The sequence below is a fragment of the Neltuma alba genome, unplaced genomic scaffold (genome assembly GCF_004799145.2).
Source record: "Neltuma alba isolate B1F8T4 unplaced genomic scaffold, ASM479914v2 tig00012576_pilon, whole genome shotgun sequence".
Classification (NCBI taxonomy): domain Eukaryota; kingdom Viridiplantae; phylum Streptophyta; class Magnoliopsida; order Fabales; family Fabaceae; genus Neltuma; species Neltuma alba.
The window spans coordinates 266,374-291,904 of record NW_021637028.1 but is presented as its reverse complement, the minus strand read 5'-3'; the positions used below and the strand labels follow the sequence as shown (position 1 = coordinate 291,904).

At 31.9% G+C, this 25,531-nt stretch overlaps 3 protein-coding genes and 1 pseudogene across 4 annotated transcripts; 1 reads left to right on the top strand and 3 right to left on the bottom strand.

Annotated features, from left to right (window-relative positions):
* Nucleotides 1–427: 427 nt before the first annotated feature.
* LOC114728864 (lactoylglutathione lyase-like) lies at nucleotides 428–2,388 on the bottom strand (annotated as a pseudogene).
* Nucleotides 2,389–4,883: 2,495 nt separating this feature from the next.
* LOC114728861 (uncharacterized) lies at nucleotides 4,884–8,697 on the top strand. Of its 2 annotated transcripts, none has more exons than XM_028915818.1 (5): nucleotides 4,884–5,024; nucleotides 6,152–6,578; nucleotides 7,155–7,720; nucleotides 7,813–7,879; nucleotides 8,138–8,697. In XM_028915818.1, the coding sequence occupies exons 2-5, from the start codon at nucleotides 6,203–6,205 to the stop codon at nucleotides 8,563–8,565; spliced, it is 1,437 nt and encodes a 478-aa protein (XP_028771651.1). In that variant the 5' UTR covers nucleotides 4,884–5,024; nucleotides 6,152–6,202; the 3' UTR covers nucleotides 8,566–8,697. The 2 variants fall into 2 exon arrangements, with proteins under 2 accessions (XP_028771651.1, XP_028771652.1); XM_028915819.1 differs by lacking the exon at nucleotides 4,884–5,024 and adding an exon at nucleotides 6,037–6,071.
* Nucleotides 8,698–10,745: 2,048 nt separating this feature from the next.
* Nucleotides 10,746–11,824, bottom strand: LOC114728819 (uncharacterized). Its single transcript, XM_028915774.1, has 2 exons — nucleotides 11,693–11,824; nucleotides 10,746–11,644 (listed from the first exon to the last, which is right to left on the bottom strand). Exon 2 carries the CDS (start codon nucleotides 11,623–11,625, stop codon nucleotides 10,945–10,947), a length of 681 nt encoding a protein of 226 aa, XP_028771607.1. The 5' UTR covers nucleotides 11,626–11,644; nucleotides 11,693–11,824; the 3' UTR covers nucleotides 10,746–10,944.
* An 11,702-nt stretch (nucleotides 11,825–23,526) lies between these two features.
* On the bottom strand, nucleotides 23,527–24,495 carry LOC114728863 (uncharacterized). The gene has a single exon (XM_028915821.1). The coding sequence runs from the start codon at nucleotides 24,294–24,296 to the stop codon at nucleotides 23,928–23,930; it is 369 nt and encodes a 122-aa protein (XP_028771654.1). The 5' UTR covers nucleotides 24,297–24,495; the 3' UTR covers nucleotides 23,527–23,927.
* Nucleotides 24,496–25,531: the final 1,036 nt, after the last annotated feature.

Genomic DNA, 25,531 nt, shown 5'->3' with positions numbered 1-25,531 from the left:
ACTCTTGGATGTTCATGAAATTTATTTCACTTTTTTCAAAAAAATAAAAACTATTTTTTTCCTTTTTCTCTGAGAAACATAACCTTATTCTGAATTCTGATCTCTAAATAACAAGTATCCCATAAGTGTGCGTAAACTCTCTTCATTCACCAGTTTAACAACCACAAAGCCTCTATAGCAAATCAATAGACAATTAGTTCCTTGCTCTAACCTCTGTTAGTACTCCATCCATTTTTCTAATTTCTAATCCTTTAAACACTAAGCAGGCTTGAAGCCGATTTACAATTTTCAAACTTGGACAAGTAGCCTCGTTAATTCTAGAACTACGGTTGTGCTTATGTGTGAAAAATACATAAACAATATGAATCAGTCACGAAAATTGGGGGAAAATTCAGATTTTGTCATTGTAGCTGGATTAGGTGCAACATTTAAAATTGTAATGAACTTCATTTTCCATAATCCAATCCTATCCTTCTTTACTAACTCCTCAAATCATGATACTTCCCTTATAAATACACACAGTATTCTCATATCCTCATATCCTTCTTTACAAGCCCTGACTATGGTGGATCAACGTAACCACAGAAACATACATACAGGGGAACTTCTATTGTAACTGAAGTTTGGTATCTTCATATGACATAACTCCACGGTATATTGATTCACCCACGGCAATCTCTTTAAGAGTCTTCCTTACTTGCAACCTCCAAACCATTACCTGCAAGTAAAATGTAAACCTCAAGTCTGAATTAGGGCTCCTCAAAATCTCAATAACAAAGACATACAATGAGATTATATTAATTAGCAAAGTTTTAGTTAAGTTGTCAACCAAATTAGGTTGCAGTAAAATTTGAACAATAATAATAATAATTACCATCTGGATCGAAAAAGAAGACTTGTTTTGTCTTCCCATTAGGTAGGGATTTCTGAAAGGTTTCAATGCCCTTGTCCTGCACATGTAAACCACAAATCATTCATTTTTGGTATTTATAACAGAGAAAAGCAGAATGAAATTAAAGCGGATCTTCTTTGTGTCAACAGGCATTCACATGCATAGTATGGTTTACATAGGATGGCAGAAGAGTCTAAGTTTGGTTTGTGTTTTATTATAACTAAATAGCGCATGTTTGAGGAGACATTTGCATTGTTGTTTACAACGTGATTTCAAGCATGCCCTTGATCTCCTTCTCCTCACTCCTCCCATTTCCCACCATAGACTGAAAATCTTCCGGCTAAAACCTAGAATTTTAGTTGTTTTTGTTGCGAGGTTCTCTCAATTGAATTATGATAATGGAAACAAACTTAAAAAAGTGTTAGGGATTCACATGTCTATCGAAGAATCTCATGCACACTGTTAAGAAACTACATCAAATTTTCATTAAATAAAGAAAAGTAATGGACGAAAAACACTACAAAATTAATGTTTGACCCGTAATCCTGGTAATTGCTTCGTTGGAATAGTCTTCTTGGAAAATGATACAATGATATTGGAAGTGGCAACTAATTAACCAGTAATTGACTTGTTAATTTTTTGGTGACCAAAGTTATTTAGATCTAAAAACGACTGAGTGATTAGTTTCCCCTCATAATCCTATTTGTTATTCACTCACTCATTTGTACACTCCAAAAGAAACATCCAAAAAGACCCAGAAATTACATCATCAGTGATGGAGGGGGGGGGGGAAGTAAAATAATTCATAAAAGTATTTAAAAAAACTTAAACCAACCAGGAAATAAACAACAAACAATAATCAAAGCATGAAATTCAACATGATATAGAAGAAAACCTTGAGAGTATGAAGAAATGAATCAAAATTGGAGACAGAGAAGCAGATATGGTGGCCTCTAGGAAGATCCTTAGGGTCAGCAATAGGTGATACGGCACTCCAGGGACCTTCAGGGAGCTTGGTGGAAGGGTTCCTCTCAATGAGATGGAGATAAAGAGAAGACGAAGGATGACGCAGCCAAACCACCTTGAAATCTCCGAAGTGAGGGTTTTCTACCACCTCGAATCCAAACAACTGTAGAATTAAAAAAAGGGAACAATAAAACACCACACGAATTTGTATTAAGATTATCAGTCTTCAAGCCTAATAATGCGAAAATTTGAAACCGCCGACGATAATAGGAATGCGAAATAGGATTACGAAAATTGTTGTTTGATGTTGGAAAGTTTCGTGAAGGAAAACAGAGGAATAAATCGGAGAAAAGTAGAAAAGGAGACACCTCCTAGTAGAACTTGGCGAGGCGGGGAAGGTCGGAGGTCTCTCTGGAAATATGGTTGAGGCTCACTCCTTCTGCTGCCATTTCTTCCGTTCGTTCTCTGCCTTCGTTTGTGGGGAGTGAATTGTCCTACAGAGGCACCAAGGGACTTGAGAACGCCGTCGGTTTGATCGGATTCCAGTATTAAAAATTTAAAGAATAAAAGAAAAACACACACACACAGTCCCACAGACTTGGATCAGGATTGATGAAGCAAACAAAAGTTCTTGTTGGCTACAAGCTCGCAATCACTTTATCCATGACTTTTATTTATAGATCACAAAAATTTAAATTTTATAAAAATTATATAGCATTTGGAATTTTTTTTTGTAAAGAAAAGGTTAGATGAGTCCGTTTGGAGGCTCATCAAGTGCAAGATATATCTTCCTGTTCAAAAAGTGCTTACAGATATACTTACAAATTGTTGACCAACAATGTTCTCACGTTAATAATAGTATTCGAATTTCGAACCCATAACCTTATAAGTTATGAGTCGACTCATTATTAATTAGATCAACTTTTATTATCAATTTAAAAAAAGGTTAATACAAACTTTGATCCTTTAAATTTGTCTTCATTTTGATTTTGATCTCTAAAATTTTAAACCATAGATTTTGGTTCTTCGAGTTTTTTTTCATTTAAAATATTAGTCCCTATAAACTAATAAAAATTTGGATCATTTTGCTCCTAAAGAGACCAAACCCTATTATTTGAGATTCGAAAGAGCAAAACTAAAATGAGAATAAATTTGAAAGACCAAAGATTATATTAACGTTAAAAAACTTTCAATTAGCTATTCGTATTTTACAGGCACACGATTTTAAGTTTAGAATTTTTAAGAAGAATTCTTGAAAAGTCATGTATTTTTGTAATGTTCATAACTTCTCTTCTTTCTTTTTTTTTTTTTTGGGGTAATGCTCATAACAATTCATTTTAAATGTCCATGAACAAATGACATGGCCCATTAAAACCTTGCTTAAAAGAACGGAAAACCAAAAACATAGTGAAGCAAAATGTATAATTTTTTTTATTTATTCTCCAAGCAAGCTTCTAACTTTTTCTTTTAATTTTTAGAACAGAGAAACAAAAATTTAGAACTGTTTTCATTTTTAATCATCTTCTAGGTTTATTTTCATGACCAACTCTTGTTGATCATATATGCCTTTCCCTTCATTTTCATTTTCTTATTACTCCATCTGGTACATGATATAAGAAGTTAGTTAGCTTTTCGCACATATGAAGAAATGAAAGTTTAGTTATTAAATATGTCTTAGAATTATAAAATTTTTCTATTTTGCTCTTGAAAATAATAAAGTTACCTTTAACATTATACCTTTATTATTTCTCATCTCTCTCCTCTTTCTTCTATATTTAATAGAGGTAAAAGTAAAAAAAATTACATTAATTACACTAACAACATCTTATAATTAAAATATTATGTTATGGACCAAAAGGAATATAATTGTTCTGTTTAATTTTCCCATTCCATAAAAACCCTTCCAACAGCTTAAATGAGCCCTATCTTCCATGCGTCACTCTCCCCCTTGCATTATTATGACACCATTACCCTTGTATGAGCCAAAAAAAAACAAAACTATGGAGGATCCAAACTTAGAATTTAGTTAATTCTAAACCACACTGGATTGTAACCATTTAAATGACATGGTGCCATGTCACTAGCTTGTATATAATGGAGCTTGGCTTAGAAAGTTTATAGAGTATCTAGGCATGTATTCCACTACTAAGGCAAAAGCCTAGGGTTTTAGAAGGCAAGGAATCATGCATAAAGGCTATTATGATGATTGATCAAGTAGCTAACAAGTTTATAATTAACCCTATAACAACCCTAAAAACCCTAACCTCACCCAATTATAGAAGCATCAACATAGTGTGATAAAATGTTAGATCAAACCCTTATCCTAAATTATATTAAGATCCAACTATCCAAGATTCTTAAAAACATTATATTGATAGAAAGAAAATGAAGCAAATTTAAGGGATGAAAATTAAACGAACTAGATAATAATCGTAAGATTAATCTGATGATTCAAAATTAAGCAAATATGCATAATGTATATTAACATGAAAGATTCGTATTTAATGAGTTGACCCATTTAATTTAATATATGACTCATTAGATTATTTGACAATTATAAGATATATGAGAGATTTCGAGATGAAAAACGATCCAAATCTTATGAGTCGACCGAATCGGCCCATTTAACTCAAAATGTGGGCTAGGATTTTTTTTTATGGATTTTTCTTTTCTTGAAAGACTTTTTGATGGATTTAGAATTAAGCTTGAACATAGCTTGCCTGGTTGATTTTGGGCGGGCTGTTACAGGTATGACTGGTTTCATGGCCTAACAAATAAAACCAGACATAAAGGCAAGGCTGCGTCCCTGGAAGGCCAAGAGGCCGAGAGAGGAGTGTTCAAGCTGCGGCAGTAGCGTGAGAAGGAGCGTCGTCTTCAGCTGTCAACTCCTCCAACCACTGTCTGGTCACAGCTAATAACGGCGGAGCTCAGGATTCCACCACCACCGCAACCACCAGCCCCTGAAGTCTAGTCCATCCCCGGTAAGTAAATCTCTTTTTGGGTTTCTCTCTTGGGCATGGCCGAATTGATGCATGTCTGATTGGTTTAGTTTTAAAAAGATCAAGAATTCAGATATTGTTGTTCCAAAAGTAGGAAACAGAGAGATATATATTTACTCAAATTATCAACAACGAGGGCGAATATCCATGAGAAGTATGGAGTTTAGGTATGAAGGTCTTTATGCAACGTTAAAAGATCCCTAACTTGCCTTGTGGTCTGTATTCTGTGTTGGATGGACATAATTAAGATATTAGCGCAGAAAAATCATAAATATTGTGTTAATCTATTCTTCTCCTCGTTTATTCATTCAATTAACTATTCGCCAATGTACAAATCATGGGTTGAATCTAAGGATGATAGACGATGATATCGATGGCAGAGATAATAATGACATTTGTCTTGATGAATCGGAGGATAATTAGCTTCTGACCTCTTAAGCCTTCGAGCATGCCCTGCGAATTATTAGTTGTGGTTTTGTGAGATTTATGGTTGTTACTTTTTTCTTTCTTTCTTTCTTTTTTTTCTTTTTTTTTTGGGGGGGGGGGGAGGAGGACAATTCTTGGTTCCAATTTAATATATTGAGCATTTTTTAATGTTGTAGACATATATGCATCACTTATAGAGCATTTTTCGATTTATTCTTCAACATGTCTTTAACTCATAAAATTTAACGCAATTTATGATTCCCACTTAAAGAATAAGCCTCCTGCTTCATGTTTCGAATTGTGATTTGACAATTATGATTAGTACTGATGAAGATGAAAGTTCGAGACGAGAATTATGTTCAATAATTGCATTTGGTGTAAGAACATGGCATTTCAAATCTATCTTATGGAGATGACAATAGGAATCAATTAGGACCAGTGGTTAGCGTTGAAGGAAGGCTATATATTAATCCTTATCCTGGATATTTCTCTATTTGAAATTTCTGGTGTTGAAAATCCTCAAGATAGCTAAATTTCCATTTTCATACTCTTGATCATTTGTAATAAGTAAAAATTCGTTGAAATTTATTTTTTTAATAAATATTTAAAATTTATGCAAATTCATTGAACTGCAGACTAGTCTATTTAGCCCACTAACGTGCAAGAGCGGATATGTATGGCCTGTTTGACAGTGCTGCTTATTAAGGACTTCATTGATCTACATTTCTCTTCATTCATCCGCAATGTGTTTCCTCTTCTCAAGACTAATTCATCTCATTTTATGTCCGGTAAACTGAAAACTTTCTTGTGAAACGTGAATTTTATCTGTTGTGCATGAATTTGAATTTGGTCTTACAAAATATTGCAGTTGAATTTGATCCTTCGTTGGAATCAGTAAATCTAGCATTTGCTTCAGTTGATGGAGACAGATGCTGAGAACAATGGTAAAGCAACAGGAATGAATCCGCTGGCCTTGATACCTATGGCAGCGGAAACATCTGGTGAAGGTTTACCTTATGCACCTGAGAATTGGCCTGAACCTGGTGATTTTTGGGGTTGGAGAACTGGTAAGAGAGTTGCTCAGAATGGGCATTTCTTGGATAGGTACCTGTATCTTCCTATGCGTCTTTCTCGTTCTGAGAACCCAGGCTCAAGTCGCAAAAGTAGGGTCTGCTTTTCTAGCAAGCTTTCAGTTGAACGCTACATCAAATCAAATTTTCCAGAAACTGATATTGATGCATTCTTTGCTTCGTTTAGCTGGAAGATTCCATCCATACCATCTACACCAACGAAAGGTCAGTTACAATTTTTCGTGTGTATGTACATAGACGCACACCTTTTGAATGCTGCCCATCCCTCCCCCCTAATTTTGAAGTTTATGGTTTTCCATTTTCCCATTTGCTCAGTCTGCATCACCATGCTATCAGATTTTCAATTTATCATTGATTGCATGTTAGCTGGATGAAATCGATTTGAATAATCTTCTGTAACTATGTTTTGTGATGGACTTGTCTTTGCAAGGAATCTTGCCCATTGATGAGGGACATGTTTATTATGTTAAGAATTCTTCACATTTTTTCATATTCTCGGTAATTTCATCCTTGTTATGATACTTTCCTAATATATCTTGAGGGCTCTTCTCCAAAGTTTGATGTTGGTTATGCAGCCCCCCCCCCCCCCAAAGCACAGGGGATGTGGTGTTATGTTGATTTGGTCTTTGATAGAGCTCAATGGCATTATGTGATCTATGTAATCGACCCTACCTAGTGAAATAAGACTTTTTTCTTGTTGTTGTATGTGGTGTTATGCTGATCTTAGTTTCTTGTGCAATTTCAGAGCTAGATAACTAAGAATGTTGCTCTGCATTGCAGGAAGCTCAGAGCCTATAGTTGCTGTTCCTCTCCGACAGATTTCACATAATGCATATACAGCATCTGAGTTAAAGTCTGACTCTTGTGGTTGTAAAGTCAACAATAAGAAGTGCAACAGTCAGAAGCTGAAAAAAGCAGAAGATGGTTTACCAGCTATGCCTTGTGATATTTGCTGTGCTGAACCTGGATTTTGCCGTGATTGTTGCTGCATTCTTTGTTCCAGAACTGTTGATTCAGCTTACAGGGGCTATAGTTACATCAAGTGTCAGGAAAAGGTTGACAATAATATCTGTGGGCATATTTCACATCTGGAATGCGCTCTTCGATGTCGCATGGCTGGAACAGTTGGTGGAAGTATTGGATTGGATGCTGAGTATTATTGCCGACGTTGTGATGGGAGGACTGATCTGATTCCTCATGTTAACAAACTTCTACAGATCTGTAAAACTATTGATTCTAGGGATGACGTCGAAAAAATTTTAAATGTTGGCACTTGTCTCTTGCGTGGTTCAAATAAAGCTATTGCAAAGGAGCTGCTGAATCATATCGAATTGGCTAATTTGAAGGTATTAACATGACTTTATTGCGTGCGTGTGTACATGCCTGCCCTTTCCTTACCTCATAAAGGCTGAAGTAGGACCAATTTTGTTGTTTGCAGCTTAAATGTGGGGCACTTGTTGAAGATATCTGGAAGGAGAAGGGCAATCATGCCGCTTATCCTGCTGGTAACTATCCTCACTGACTCACTTATTCATCTGAGTATATTCAGACTGCTTTCCATTCGGTAACTGGGTGCATGCGTATGAAAGTTCTGATGTTATTTTAGCTTCAAGTTATCAATATATTGAATATATGATATAAAATCTATAGAAAGCTGCACTTTTTATAAATTATTAATGTTGTGATTTATCTTGGACTCTATGTAAAGTACAAGACCCATATTCTAATTTTAGGTAAAACTGTGATTCTGTTTCTATAAGCAGGCTTCGCAGAGAATGGCCATGCTGCAATGGATATAGAGCCACAAGAGAGCCCTTCAAATGTTAGAGGATCAGAATCCTATATTCGTCCGACCAGGTCGATAAAACTTGAGATGGAGATTGATCAAGTTCTTCAGAATCTTCGAAAGTCACAAGAATATGAGTATAAATTGGCAGAAGAAAGACTTCATGCCCAGATGAATTATGTGAACAATTTGTACCAGCAACTGGAAAGTGAGAGGTATGAGCTTGCGCGTCCAAGATCCTCATCTTCTTCTTTGGTCGTATCTGATCATGCTATCAGAAAAAGAGAGGAACAGATAAGACTGGAAACTCAGAAACTTGAGGACATGAAAAAGGTAGCCGATGGCTTTGGCAGTATAGACCAGGATATATTAAGGGAACACTTTGGCATAGGAAATACACATTAAGATTGTAAATGTATCTGCAGTTGCTCCTCAAAATTTTCATTACCGTTATTTTAGATGTCTTTGGCATAAAGGTTCGCTTGATGTACAAATTGATCAAAGGTAGCGGAAATTTTAGTCTAGACCTTTCTCTTTTCTAAGCCCAATCCTGATTACAAAAATAAAATAACAGTTAACAAATAGAAGTATATAATATAAATATAAGTTATGCACAAATGGTATTAGTATATCCTATTTCAAGACATTTATGAAAGTATTTGTCATTTCAAGTTTTTAAATATACTTTCACTTTTTTATTTTTATTCATATCGAATTTTAAACTTTTGCTTTCAGTTGTTTTTTTCTTTCTTACCAGCAGCTTTCATTAGTTTATTTGAATCTTTATATTCTTATTTAATTATTTTGTCATTAGTTGGACCGGTGGTCGAATCATAGGACTATAAAAACCATGACCAAGTAATTTTTCGGGTTTATCTGCATAGTCCTGCTTTTAAAACATTGGTAATTGGTTACCACGGTCCGCAAACTTTTTTGTTTAGTTTTCTTCTGCTACCCACGCACAATCAATAAAAGACACCATCCGGGGGAATATCAAAGTGTTGTGTGAATAAAATCAAAATTATAATTTTAAAATGTTTTTGCAGTATAAGAAGTAAATATGTAAAGGAATTTATCTTGTTTTGTAGAAAAATACTTCTAAGAAACACTTTTCAGTGCTTCCAAACACCCTCTTAAACATTTAACGTGTTGTCATTCTGCCCAATAGTAAAAGAGTGATTCCATGTAGAGTCCTACCTTCAAAAAAACTAAAATGAATGAACATTTTATGTAATTTGCGATTCTCGTCCTATTTACCCAGTTCATGCGCCACTCCCCCCCCCCCCGGGCGGGTGGGTATAAAAACTTTAAAACAAGGATTTTTGTGTGTGTATGTGTGTGTTTCTTTTTTTTTTTTTTGTGGTTTTTTTTTTTTGGGGGGGAGGGGGGGGGGGACAAGACAAGCTTCAGCATGATGCTTTCTGTTTGCCGTATTCTTCTGAGAAAAATGTCCCAAACTTGATGCAAAGAATATGCCTTCCAACAGAGTGAACCAACAGAGATTTACGGTTCTACTGCATTCAATTTCTAGATGCGTCCTATGTTCAAGAACAACCTATCACGGGATGTCTTGAAACACAACACATCTTGATTAAGGAACCGCCACGTGCATGCTTGTTAGGTGTCTTGAAACACAACACAGTACTAGAGATTGACTACCCTGTGATCTTATCCTCAGGAGTTGTAAAATGCAAGTGAGGGTAACATAGCAGTTCCTAATGGTGCTGCCCACCTGGAAGTGTACATACTGTGTGTCTCTTAACTTTGCTTGAAATTGCACAAATGATTATGACCAAAAGAATGACAAAATTTTGAAACTAAAGATGAAACTGAAAGAAATGCAGATTATGGGATGGAATCCAATCTTCAGCTGCAACCCTTCAAATCTCATTAAAAGAACAGCAAACGTTACATCCAAGGGGTGGTCTCAGTGTTACAACATGAGAATAAGTTCCTAGTTACCAAAAGACAGTTTCTGCAGCGAGGAGAGAAACAAGAAATGAAACTGATTAGCCGATGAGGTGACGGAATCAGTCCTCAAGATTGAGGACCTGTTGTTGAGGGTGCTACGCATTCCAGCTTTCCCCCTCGGGCACACCTAATGTTTAGGCCCCATTTGTAACCAAAAGGAAAAAGAAATGCAACTGATTGAGCGCCAACAAGTGTAAAGGGGAAAATGAAGTTTCACTTTCTACATACTCAAATGATGCAGCAGTTGGCCAATGATTGGAACTCAAATGAGCAGAAAATAAGGAGGTGGTGATATTTAGATTAGGAAGACCTGGATCAGAGCTTTCCAACAAAACTAACCATATGGCCTAAAAGGAAAATGAGCAAACTCAACTGGAAAACCCTGAAAAGAAACAGACAAGTTAATAACCTCGCTTTCCTTCCCTGTCATCTACCTTATCCTTTTATTCTTAGGGATCATGCCGTGAAGTGCAGCTCAATCAAACGCAAAATAACTGTACAAGCCAAACCCAACAAGCAATCCTCAAACTCAGAATTGAAGAGCAATTCCCTATGTTCGCCAGGAAGTAAAGTTGCTAATAATCAAGGAGTACATTCTTCAAAGACAAGTAGAATGAGTAAAGGGAATGCATTATGCATCTGTTGACGAATTCATAAAATTGCCATTGGCCGGATATAAAATCATTGCAATGGGAAAGGAACATGTTTTGCTTCAAACGGAACAAGAAAATACAGTCGCTAGTTCCAATAACAACCTGAAACTAACTCGCATACTAAAGGAACATTGAACGGGAACAAGGTGACAAAAGAATATTACTGTACAAGCACAAGTCTTCCTCCGAAATTCCCATTACCATCACTCCACATCCCTCCATTTTCATCTTCAGAATTCTCCAATTCTTCACTCTTTGGCACAGTCACAATGAGCTCTCCGTCTACAAAAACTGCGCTGGCGAGTTCTGGCCGTGTTGATTCCGGCAGCCGAAACCTCCACATGTCAAGCTCCAGTTCATCCAACGATAACTCCAAAGACCCACTATCCCTCACCACAACCTTGGTGACCCCAGGATGGATTTCCACCATATGAGCTTGCACGTCGCCGATTCCGCTGGTTTCAGCCACGAATCGGAAAAAGTCCGGGCTTTCTTCGACTGCCACATCGGCATCGGAACGAAAGGGAAGCTCCAGGACGCGACTAAAGACATGGGGGAGCCTCCGTAGCTTCTTAGTCGTGAAACCCAGAAGTGCCTGAGCTTCAGAAAGAGGGTTTCTTGCAGTCATGTCGTATTGAAGGGTGATGTTACGTTTTCTGGGCACGGGATGAACCTTCATAACTTGGGAATCGTTGTGAATAGTTCTTGCGGGGAAAACAGAACAAGCTTGCAATAAGATTAATATCGCAATCAAAGACGATACGTCTGGGAGGAAAGTTGCACAAAGAAAGATGAGAATCAAGAACTGGGTCTGATTGCGAGGTCGAAATGAAAGAATCATATAAGGACAGTTTTTTGTCGCGAAGTTTTCTTTCGGTAAGAGCTATGGAGAATGGAAACCGAAACCCTAACCCTATCTCAATGCCTAACTAGGATTGAGGTATAAGAAGGGAGGTTCACGAGAATCCATGAGAGCCTGAAGAAAATGTCTGCGAACAAACGCAAATGCTATGTCTGTGGCATAAGCAAGAGGAGAATCATTCACTGCAGAAAAAGAAGAAAAGATTATCCTTAAATATTACCCTCTTGCTTCTCCGAATTTACCAAAGAGCCACCCAGCCTTGAGATAACAACCAAAATACCAAATAGGAAAATCACTCCTCTCCTTAACGTCCAACCAAGCAAAGGAGTTTATATTACTCTATTTATAAAATCTATTTTATAAGTTTATTAAGTTTTTTTCAAAATTAATTTTATTGATTTTTTAAATAATATTCAAGTAAAAAATTAAAAAAATTAAGAAATATGTTTAGAGTATTAATTCAACTAATATTATTAATTTATTTAAATTAATTAATTAGATTTTACATTAAAAACCAGAAGAGTATTTCTTAAATTTCAAAATTTCAAACCAGTCTTTTTACTACACTTTAATAACAATTGACTAAACCCAAAAAACAAATGACAATATATTTTTATAGTAATTTCTAATTTGAGATTTTGAAATTCAAGAGGTATTTTTTTAAAATTTTCCTAACTAAATAATTAATTTGTGAATATTAAAAATTAATTAAGATAGTTATTTATAATAAATAGATATTATTTTTTTTAAAATAACCTTATTAACCACACCGAGTAATACTATCTCTTAAGAAAAACTATTTAACATGTATAATTCATAGACAAAATAAATTGTGATTTTATATTTAGTATCAAATTAAATTTCTAACTAACTCTTATATTAAGTATTAAAAATTATGAGTAGAAAATTTTAAATGCATGTTACTAATTATGATATTTTTTGTGAAATTAAAATTAAGATGGCTTTTAGTTATTTTCAAATTTCATGCAAATGTATAAATATTCTAATATTTAACAATAATAGTTTTTAAAAAGTTAAACAGCATACTCTTGTTGAAAATGTATTACTACCTTCGATCCTAATTATAAGATTTTGTTTGTAATCTATAAATGAGGTCTTATAATTACAATCGGAGGTAGTAATTTCATTTTTAATCCTAATATTTCTTATTTTTTATTTTTAAATATCTCAAGTTTGGAGTTAATTTAATTGGTTTCAAATAAATTGAAGTGAACCTTTTTTAAAAAATAATTTCTAATAAAATAAAATTAAATAAACTTTAGGTAATAAAATGGGAGAATACCATAAAAAAGGTTTAGAATTATTATATATCAAATTAAGTTTTATAACACTGAATTTGTAAATGTCAATACATTTTTATAAAAAAAATCATTTAAAATTTCGTAATTTTTTGCAAATTAATTAAATAAAAAAATTCAGAAATATTGATTCATTTTAACTGAGTACACGTGGGAGATTTTATGATGATCACGTGCTTTCTCACGCCCATTATTGTCCTTGTACTTCTTAACTCTGGCCCACATCTCATCTGTGATTGTGGTCTGGATAATTAAGTATTTTATTCTTTTTAATTTAATTTTTTTGCCAACTTTAATTTAATTTATTTTTTCAAGCAAATTTTCATTTTTACTGGAATCTATAACCTAACTCAAAACAAATTAGTATGCCACTGTAAATTTAAATTTGGGTTAATACGTAAATTTGCTCATAGCACCTGATAATATAATGTTCACTTAGATGCAAAAATTTATAAAGATTTAAAAAATTACAAAAATATCATGTTCATTAATTTAAGTAAATGTGTACTATTTAGGTTTGTAATATGAAAATTAGATAACTAATTTGTAAAAATTAAAAAATTATTTAAAGTAGTTATTTGTAATAAATAAATATTTTTTCTAAAATGCCTCTATTAATCATGTATATTGAAATTACGTTTTTATGAAAACTCCTTAATATGTACAATTCACAAAGATTACTTGGAGTAAAATAAGTAAATATAAGAGATAAAATAAACTAAAGTCTTATATTTATGATCAAATTGAATCTCCAACTAATTCCATATTAAATATTAAGAGGTAGTATTAAATTTCAGAACATAAACAAATAGGGGACCACCAATTAAAAGGCAATAGATGTTTGCCTAAATTAATAGTAGTGACATTTTTACTTTTTTTATTTTTAGAATTTTCATGAACATTTTTGCATGCAAATAAGCATTATGATGTTGGCTGCGAATTTGCGGATATTTTATGAGTGGATTTGCATTAGTAAATCATTTAATTTTTTTGTCTGATTCTTCAATTTGTAATTTCATCGGTTTATTAATATAATGTCATTAGCAAATGAATTATATTATATCAAAAAATTTTCTCCCATAAACAAAGCAACATGGAGAAAATTCATACTATGCTTCTCATACGTTTGCACAGAATTATACAATTGTCTTACATTATTGTCTGATTAAGAAATGTCGGATTTATTACTAATCCATTCAAATCTCGTTGACCGTACATTACTTTAATATAATCCTTTTGCTGATAACAAGGAATAGTTCCATCTGTTGAGAAATATCAACATTTAAAATAATCAATTTACTCACACAATCTGGTTATATTATATTAAAAAATAATTAAGTACTTCTCCCGTTCTAAATATTTATTTTGTAGTATAAATTATATTATAAAATATGTCTTATATTTAGTAGTTCTTTAAAAAAAAAATTTATTAAAGGTAATAAGATTTTTGTAAAAAATTTCTTTGTTATATTCACTCCCTATTTATTTAGTTTTTTACGTACGTGAAAACTTTTTAACATAAATGAGTTTTAGACACTACTATCTACGAAGAGTGGAATGAAAATAGAATCTTAAAGAGTAGAAAGGAGATTTGAATTATATAACTACTGATTTTAGGTGAGATCAGATTCATATGTATTGTAAAAACAGAAGGAAAATATATGCAATTAATATAAACTATAGGGAATATCGGTATATATTACTCTAAATTTAATAACAATTTTGGCCAACAAATCTAATAACATTTATCTAAAAATACCTCTACCTTAAAATTTTAAGTATTGTAGCAGTTATTAAGCTTCATCTCATCTACCGTCATCGTCATCGTCGTCATCGTCATTATTATTAAAGAATAAAATATTAGAAAAATGATTGATATTTAATTAAAACTATAAAAAAATTAAAAATATATAGCAATAATTATTTTGGAGAGCACATTCTATGCTCATTAAAATAATAAGTATTGAGTGCTTATCTTAATCCAATCAGCCAAATTGATTTTCAATGGTCTAAATTCAATTTAAATATTTTTTATATTTTAAATTAATTTTTATCTCAATAAATAAATAATTTCAAATAAAGATAATCTTATAATTAATCATTCTAAAAAAATTTATTATTAATTTTGGATTATCTAAATTTAATTTAAATCATAGTTTGAATGGTGGTAATTTCACTATAGTGACGAGGACAGATTATTTTGAAAGTAAATAATAGAATCATTATTTTAAATAATATACTAAGGGGTTGAAATTTAATATTTGGCCAAAAAAATAATCTAAATAAATTCTTTTTTAAAAAAAATAAGTGGTTGCAAAATGCTAGAAATTGAGAGATGGGAAGATTTGGAAGTTGCGTGCAAATTCTGAGAAATGTGTAAAAGAGGAAGGAAGGGGACATGGTGACGAAGAAAAGGACAGAGAATGAAGCTGCAACGATGCTTCCTAGAAAACCATAAATGGCCACACTTTTTCAAAAAGGATGAATAAATATGAAAATATTTTCGTTTCTTTCACGTCTCTTGCGACGTTTTCCCGGCAATACGTCGTAATGACTAGATTTTGTTTTATTTTTAACTACATTTCTATGCACATAATAACGTTAATTTTGTGTATACAGGTTTTGGAAAATACCAAAACAATAAATATGAAAATATTGCTTTAATGGGAATTGAGGCTATTTATCATTTTTAACTTCCGTGTTTTCCAATTGAGACTTTTAATTTAAACTTTTTAAGTAGTCCCTAAAATGATAGCAAAAGTTTAGGATATTGGATCTCAAAATGGCATTTTCCCTTAAGAACGTTTGCGTGGGTTACAAATGAAATAACAATATGCTAAAACCATAGAAAAATACAGCCGAAAGGAACTTTGGGGACTGGCTGAATTTTAAAAGAAATGAATGAGTAAAAATATAAATGAGAGAGAGAGAGAGACTACTACTTGTACTTGACCGGAACTACTACTTGTACTTGATGTTGATTGATTTGTGTGATTGCCTCTTGAGATTGTGTTGCTTTGCTTCATATACAAGCCATCTGATAGCGCAAAAAGACGAATAATAATTATGTGACTTATTCTTCTTAGAAAATTATGAGTTTGATCATACTTGTAATCTTATGTTATTTCAAAATTTGATAGTAGTAATTAGGTGATAAAATAGTATTGAAAAAATTAATCTTTTGATTCCTATAGTTTTGATTGTTTGATAACAGTCTCTGAATTTTCACTTGGTATAACCCAACCCTTGTTTGGATATGCTTATTTAAGTGTTTATAAGCACGTTCCACATAAATTAAAAAAAAATTCTTTCAGATATTTATCTCGTATTTCGTAAATTATGATTGAAAAATTGTTCTTAAGCCATTCCAACCTAGTCCTTAGTCTCTCACGGTTTAAACTCCATCACAACTTAGTTTATAAACTTTAACTCACTACAATTTGGTCCTATAATTTTAATTATTAAAACTTTAGTCCTTAAACTTCATGAGACATGCAATGTATTTTTAAAATATAAGAATCAATATTTTAAATAGTTAAAAAAACTATAAAAACTAAGTTATATTAAGTTAAAATTTAACAAATGACTTCTAATCGAGTTAAAACTATATTAATTGAGTTGTATTGTGTCAAAGTTTATGAATAGAGTTACAAATAATAAAAGCTATGAGAAACAAAATATTAATTTTCTCAATAATACCTAGATGCAAGTTATATATTAGTAGCGGCAAATTATACTCTACAAAGTTGAAAAATCAAAATCTACTACTTAATTTATAGAATATGAAAATGTTGCTTGATTGCAAATGAGATTGGCATAATCTTGAGCATAATTTCTGAGATTTTTCGAAGGAGACTCATAAGATTCCCGAGTAATACTCGCACTTGAAGTGCTTTTGATTTATTGTGTGATTGGCTCAATTGAGTTGGCTTGCTTCTTATCTGGGTGACTTGACAATTTTCATAGCAATTTCCTAATCACAACAACTCTAGGACTTAGAAGACTTAGTAAGTTCTTTTTGGAACCTTCAATATATTAGTTTATGGTTGATTAAAATTTCAGAGATACGTGGCCTAATTATTTTAAGGCCTGATGATTAATTGAACTCAATAAACATTTTGATTCTTTCCTGGGAATCAATTTTGGGCTCATGAAAATTAATGATGCTGGGCTCCTATGTTAGGCCCATACAATTTGACCATGAGCCCAGTTACGTGGTTACTTACCCTGCGGGCTTGGCCCATTCTCCATGTTTTTATCTATTCTACTTATCATACTTTAGGCCCAAATCATTTTGAAGTAAATTAGCCTAATCATCTAAGCCCATTTTCTCTCCAACCCGTAAAGCCTGAAGAAAAGACTCATTCTGTTCGTAACTAATGAGTTAATGCAAATGAATAATTTGCACTAATGAATGTTAAACAACATAAGTGTTTTTCCTTAAATGTAATACTACCTCCGGTCTTTAATATAAGACCTTGTTTAACTTTTATTTTGGTTCTAAATATAAGATCTCAATCCACCTTGTCTCTCATATTTATGTATTTTTCTCAAGGTAGTCCTTCTAACAATAGTAGTTTTAACCAGTACACTTAATTAGCAAGAATATTTTAGAAAAGACAATACATATGTATTACAAATGACTAACTTAATTTTTTTTCTTAATCTCCTCAAATTAGTCAACTAACTTTTATAATTAGGACGGGGTAGTAGTTAGTACCAAAATTAGAAGAATTAGGGGGGTAACTTGGGTTTTTAGGCAAATACAATACAAAAAATTTATCAACAAACCATGGTCATTTCTTTTTGCCTGAAAAATGCTACAACAACAAAAAATTTATCACAACATTGTTTTTTTATAGTAGTTGATGTTCCTGTACGCAGATTTCCACTTTTCTCTACACAAGCTGGTTAGAGAATAGTAAAGAAAAAATTGGGAATAAATCCCTAATTATAAAACTAATTGTCGAATGGTTTCTATGATGATAAATTACATAAGAAAAGTTAAGTTACATACAAGAGAAGTTAAGCTGCACAAAACAATTGCACGCAAGAGAAGATTGATTGCAAACAAGCAAAGTTTAATTGCATGGAGGATAAATGTCATGTAAGGAATAAGTTGCACAAGATCTTAAAATAGCATTTGCCAATTACTTTGTAAACAAATGAATTTATGCTGAATTTTTTCAAGAGTGAAAGTCGTTGTAGTAATTTGTAAACACTGACTTTGGAGGGGAAAAATGGGGAGAATTACAATCAGATTTTAAGAAAGGGATTTAATCCCCTTTAAAGTCCATTGATAATTGAAGAGTATGTAATAATAGGTTTTAGAGTAGGAAATGACAATATGATCATGCTAATCACTTGTCACTAGGACTTTTTAGCAATTAGTTTCTTTTTTTGGAGCCTCATGATAATTTTTCAAAAAAAAAAAAAGTAGTACTTTTTATGAAATAGAAAATTTGAAAAAAAAAATTCTGTATATTTTACTTGAGAAATAAAGGAACCTACTCTCATTAGCTATAAATCTCGAGTAAAAGGTTTGGCATCAATTTTTTTTTCAAAAGCTAATGTAATAATTTCTAGTTTTTTCTATGACAACAATTTCACAGCCACTTAGGAAAAATTACTTGGAATAAGAATAATTCTAATTGCCTCAAAATTTTATCCTATACTAAGACATTTTTTATATATTGAATGAAATAAATAAATAAATTATATTAGGAAAAATGACCAAAAAATTTGAAATGACAAAATGGGCATGCGACTATATGAATGACCAAATAGACATGAGATATCAATTTGAAATTTTGACAATTCGGTAGAAAAACTAAAATGCCCCTGAATCTCTCTGAAGACATGAATAGGTGGTAACTCTCAATACGAAAATTGTAATTCACATTACAAAAATTGTCATTATCATTACCAGGGTAGTAAAATTGGCTCTAAATACATGTTACTTGGGTTTGAAATAAATGTTGCAAATGACAATAGCGAGATGGTAACTCTCATTAAAAAAGTTGTAATTCACATTATAAATATTGTCATTATCATTATTGGGATAGTGAAATTGGTTCCAAATACATGTTATCTGGGTTTAAAAGAAACGAGTTGCAGATGACAAGAGCAAGATAGTAACTCTCATTACCAAAATTATAATCCACATTACAAATGTTATCATTATCATTACCGGAGTAGTGAAATTGGCTCTAAATACGTGTTAGGAGCATTTAAATCTTTGTACCGAATTATCAAAATTTCAAATTGATATCTCATGCCCATTTGGTCATTTCATATATTCGCATTCCCATTTTGTCATTTCAAATTTTAACAATCATTTTTTGGTCATTTTCCCATTATATTATTCATGAATAGTGCAATTTGCTTTAAATTTTATGTATATTGGATAAACTGTTTTATTATATATTAAGAGATAAGTTACATTGTGTACAACTTATAAATATTACTAATTTGTTCAAATTTTATATTATGTTTCATGTGAATGATCTCTTTACCTAATTTATAAAGATTATGGAAATAAGTTAAATTATTTTTTTTGGTAATAAATGTGTCGACATTTGACGATAGTTTTTCTAGAAGAGCACTATTATTTATTGGACTATTGAGTTATAGTCATTTAAATTTTTGAAAATGATGCATTAAATAGGGACTCCTTGAGAAAAATAATTCATGTGATAAGCAAAATCAAATAAGATTTTATATTAAAAACCAAATCATAATTTTAGATAAAATTTTATATTTAGAATCAGATGGAATATATTCGTATTATAATCGAAGCGTACTCAATGAATTAAACACGAGTACCCTTAAATAGGCCACGAAAAGGAAGGTGATGAGTGTGGCGTAGGGCCTAATCAAGGGCATAAAGTCCCTTACTCGAGGTCATTGTCCCACAAGCCATTCTTTCAAAGAATGAGAGCATTGAACAATTATTGATTCATCCCATGTTTCGCTCTTCTTTTTCTAGTGCTTTCCCATGCCTTCGTCCCCTTGTCTTCTTCTATCTAATCTAAGTATATTACATATAAGAAGTTACTTTAATTGGAATTTGGATCTTTTAAATTGCTCAATTAATGATGTTTGATCTAATTAAAAAAAGTTGTATGAATGATATTTTAAAGTATATTATTTTTTTAGTTCATTTTTTTAAATAATTCAATGTCATCGGATTTCTATTGAATGAAGATGGAAACAAAAGATGATACTACCTCCGGTCCTAATTATAAGATTTCGTTTATATACTATAAATAAGATCTTATAATTAGGACATGAGATAGTATTAATTAAATGAAAGAGAATTAAGTGACATATTTAATTAAATGATGATGACGAAGTGAAGGATGTTATTCAGAACAGTGGTAATAAACTCGAGCGGATGATAGTATTTTTTATGTTCAATATTTTCACCCCTACTTATTTATTTTCAATCGAAACAAATTTTTTTACAAATTTTTATTTAGGATGAGAGAAAGTATCTTTTTTAAACAAAAATATATATACACAACATCATGGGACAATAAACAATAGAGTAATCAGAATGAAGAGATAAGATTTCTTCAATTGAATTGGACAGTTGTCATAGATTGCACAAAACCAAAATTTTTGGCATTACCTTTTGGATGATTTGAATTGCAATGTGGAAAAATGTGTGAAACTTTTAGTGAAGATAATTGTTTGATTTCACTTGAAGAATAAGGAAAGTTCAGTTGTGGAAGGATTCATGAAATGTTTGGCCGAGACAATGAAAAGAAAGAAACTTCACTTTAGAGTTGTAAAGAGAGAAGAATATAAAGAGTCCAAAACGTTCTTAATGGTAAGCACTTGTTATTTCAAGTCCTCTCTAATATAATTGCTTGTCTTCCACGCACAGGACATGTCAACAACATCATCTCTAGCTACTGGGCTTTTTCAACAACTAGAGACACTCATGTATTTGTACCAACTTAAATTATATTTCTTCCGGTTTTGAATACAAGAGTTAATTGATAAGTTTATTTTGATTCTAAATATAAGATTTTAATTCACTTCATAGATAATGTTTAATCGAGTCCATTGAACAAAATAGAGTGTGAAAGAGTTTTACGGAGACATGACGATCAATTCCTGAAAGCCTTTATGCTAAGTTTAGACAATGATAAGGCTCTTTGTGTAGAATTATGGGTGTGCCTGATGAGCTTCAAGCGTGCTTGTGCAAGCAAGCTCTTTGTTACGCCAAATGTTTCATTCTCTAATAAATGAAATTATCTAACTTTTACATTTAGGATAGAAAAGAATATTGTTTACAATTTATAAATAGTGAAATTCCTATATGGTGTGTTCGTATTTATATTATATTGATATCTAAGCATTGTTACGGTAATTGATGGTTAAAACACAATATACTTTGATAATTATTGAAGAGTGATCCAATTGATAAAAATGTGACTCATTCTTATTAAGGCATAGGTTTAAATTTTGTTATTGATATAAAAATGTCATTGATGAGTGATCTATAAGGACTTGCACTCTAATCTTAACGAATTCGTAGGATGTGGCTCATTTAGATTTTTCTTAAACACCCAAACAAACACACTTTAACATAATACTACATTTAGTTCTTAATATAAGACTTAAATAATTAATTTGAAGAGATTAAGAAAATTAATTAAGCTGGTTAATTGTGACAAAATGTATTGACTTCCCTAAACTACTATTTTTAATCATATGTATTGAAAATAGTTTTTTGTGGAAACTCTTTACAATCAAGAAGGATATTTTAGATAAAACATTATAGATTTGGGAGACAAAGTTAATTGAGCTCTTATATTTAGGACCAAGTCAAATTCCAACAAGCTTTTATATTAAAAATAATATACAATATTTTGAAGCATACATTTTTTTTCCAAATATATTACATAAAGTTTGAGAAATGCTTTTTTATTTGTGAAGAGTATAATCTGTTATACATTTTTATATTTTATATTGATGATAACTCTAGAGACACAACTATTAATTGTTGACTATGTAATTGAATACTAGAAATCTGAGCTTGTTTTTAACAAATAGAACTAAAATGACTTAAGTTTGTTGAATCTATCGCATCTTGGTGCATTTTGCTATTTATTTATTTTTCAAATGCATCTTTCTAAGAAATCACATTATTTTTAGGGGCATCTCATTCATTACTAAATGGTTGAATTCATGTGTTATTACAAACATTGATTTTTTTTCTTATTTCAAATAAATATATTTTTATCAATACATTAATCTATTATATTGTCAAAATTGGTCAAATTAACTTTTATTGATATTTTGCTTGAGAGAGCTCTGCCTTAGTTGAGAAGCAACTTCCTAGGGCACTTAAACTACATGTCCATTATTAATTTGGAAAATCAAGTTTTTTTGCTTATTGGATGACCCACTTGAAATTTCTTGTTTTGGATCTTTTTAATATGGATAATATTAATTGCTTGTGTCAACAAAACTATGATCAACCACACAAACAACATAATTAAAGAAAAGAATAAAAATCGAAAACTAGGAATTCTTTTAGCCAAAGTTGAGATGAAGTCATCATCCATAAGGCTTAGTGATCAAATTCATGTTTTTGCTCTAAAATTTGAATGTTATGGCATAAACTATACACATATGGGAGTTGACATTTTTTTTGTTGCTTTGTTAATTACTAATTAATATATAATTCAGATTCCCAGATATTTGAGGAATGATTAATCTTATTACCATTATGGAGTCTTGGTTATCAATTTAACTTTCTGGCTATTTTATTAAAAGTCTAGCTTTTAAGAAAAGTTGAAATTAAGGCAGTCTCTACAATTAAATCCGTGACTTTTTTTTATTTAACTGTTTATTCCTTAAAAATTATTTTATCATTCATAATTTCATATTGAGGTCAGAAATTTCACTCACACACAGAACACATCCTATGACTTAGTCCTGAATTTTTTTCCTCAACACTTCATTTTAAAGTTCTTAATTTTATAATTTTTATCAGTTGGATTACAAATTTTCAATAATTCATTTTGTTAAAAATAATTCCAGTTTTTAACAAAACAAAACAAAAATCAGAACGATCATGTACATGCAACTCCCAAAAACAATAGATCCCCCCCTGATAGTAAGAATCAATCTCATATCTTACAAGAATGTGAATGTTAAGTTTCGCTATGCATGTGAAATTCGGATAAAATTTTAGAACTTAACCCAGCAAAACTATTGGTAATAAAAATACACACACATGTATAATAATTAAAAAGATTGTGATCATCATTTTATAATATTATTATTGAGTAGCTTTAATTAATTGTCTTAAGACCTAATAATCACCTTCTTATGGTGGATTTCATCAAATAGCACTTCTTGCAGAACACGTTAACTTAGAAAATTTCTAAAAGGAAAATGGATAGTTACCTGATACAATTTCTCTGAAGGCATGAAAGGCAAAACATAAGATCAGATAGCTCAGAAGCATTAAAATCTTTAACGTTTTGCGCAGATTTATGTTTTGAAAAGTTGTTAAAAGCTTCTGAGAAGAATGGTTCAGTTTCTGGGATAATCTTTCTTTTTCTTTCAAACACAGAGGAAGATGCCAGATCAAAGACAGTTTGAAAAGAAAATTAAAAAAAAAAAAAAAAAGCAGAAGAGAAAAAACCCTTCATTTGAAATATCGGTCTCTGTACAAAAGAAAAAGAAAAGCCTACCCATCAGTTCTTATTCCACTTCCAGTTCTTAAACACAGAAAACAAAGTCCCATGTGCTCCGTTTCCACCGTCTTCTTCTTCTTCTTCTACATCCTCTCCCTCCCTCTCTCTGCTTTCTCTCCATCGGGCCCTAAGAAACACCGATATTGACATGAACACAACTAACTAAGCAACACATCAAGACATAATTCTTAAATATGCAACTTGATCCTGAAAGTATCGGTGGTTCTTGGTGGTTTTATGTTTAGTACAATGTGAAGGGGGATGAACCACCAACTTGGGAAGCATTTGTTGACCTGGAATACTTGTTGGATGAGGAAGGGGAGGTGGAAGCAAAGTCGGCCGATCTTCGTCGGAGCATCTGCTTCATGCCATCAGCGACATGAACGGCGGGGTTGGATTTGAAATTGCGACAGAAGGACATGTGAGCTTTGACAGCTTCATCCATGGCAGAGAAGGGCTTTTTGGCTCTATTAACTTCATCTCTCACAGCTTCAGAACAGAGGCCACAGAGCCATTTGCCATCAAATTTGGCCTTGACCTGGGAGATGTAATCTTGGGTACAATCCTCTTTCAAGCCACAACACTCACACTTGGCAGATTCAATCTCCATGGTCTCTGGTCTCTGGTCTCTGTCTTGTTCACGGAAAGCTTAAGAAAAAGAAGAAGAGGATGGTGAGAAAATTCAACTTTGTGAGATTAAAACATGGATTCTCTTTTTGTTGGATTTTGGAGGGCAATCATGTATTCTCTCTCTCTCTCTCTCTCTTTTTTTTTTGGGACCCTATAGGAATTGGTGGGTTTCGGTGCTTCAAGAAGTAGGAAGCGTTTGATTTTGCTGGATGGGGTTGGTTTTTATGGAAAAAGAGGAGGGAGGGATGGTTGAGTTTGGCTAATATTATATAAATAACATGACTCTGCATTCTTAACTTCTTCCAATATAATCATGTGAGAATATGCCTTAACATGGGTGAAAAAGTGTTCACGCTTATTTACTCAAAATTTATTAAAATAAAATCATAACAAAAACACGTAGATAAACAAGAAATATCACTAGAGTGCTAAATTCCGTAAATGGAAGAATCTGATCCACTTTACTTTCATTTTTTCATTTTACTTAAATTTTGATAAATTTTCCCATATATTGAATGATGTTTTAAATAAGTCATGTTGTCTATAAGTTATGAATAATGCAACTTACTTCTTACCCCAAAAAAAAAAAAGTATTTTGGCTTTATTTTTTAACTAGGCAGGTGACGTCTTTTTATACATTGCACATGATATAAATAATAAATAGCCCCAATTGCCTAGGTGTTATAAGTGCATCACATAGCCTGACCAAACACAGGGTCAAGAATTCTACTTTTACCATGGCATATGCATGGATGTGAGCTTGGATATGTGTGAGATATTTTTTTAGTAGCAATCTGCAAGTAACAATCAAATATCAATGCTATGAACTTTTATAAGATTTTACTTTTCCACTTTTTTAATATTTTTCCCAATCCCTATACATTAGACACTAGCTTACGCAAAATCTAATTGTTATAATTTTAATTTAGTAATGTTTCAGAGAAAGAAATATTATACTCCTCCGGTTCTAAATATAAGACCCTTATACAAGTGTGTATAAAGATTTTATATTTAAGACCGGATGAGTAGTTTAGAAAACCAAATTTAAAAAAATAAAAGGGTCAAATCAAAATGAAATGTGATGCGAAATTAAAACATCAAAATAATATATATGCATATGATCTTTGGTATTGAAAAAAAACCTAATATTTGTGAGAATTTATTATTTAAAACTAATAAACAATGCAACTCAGCTCACCTCATATTTGTCAGGTT

Excerpts from the sequence above, each read along its gene's own strand:
- LOC114728863 (XM_028915821.1), bottom strand. The coding sequence starts at position 24,296 with ATGGAGATTGAATCTGCCAAGTGTGAGTGTTGTGGCTTGAAAGAGGAT.
- LOC114728819 (XM_028915774.1), bottom strand. The coding sequence starts at position 11,625 with ATGATTCTTTCATTTCGACCTCGCAATCAGACCCAGTTCTTGATTCTC.
- LOC114728861 (XM_028915818.1), top strand. The coding sequence starts at position 6,203 with ATGGAGACAGATGCTGAGAACAATGGTAAAGCAACAGGAATGAATCCG. Across the intron at positions 6,579-7,154 it reads ACCATCTACACCAACGAAAG|GAAGCTCAGAGCCTATAGTT; the intron begins GTCAGTTACAAT and ends TCTGCATTGCAG. Across the intron at positions 7,721-7,812 it reads TCGAATTGGCTAATTTGAAG|CTTAAATGTGGGGCACTTGT; the intron begins GTATTAACATGA and ends TGTTGTTTGCAG.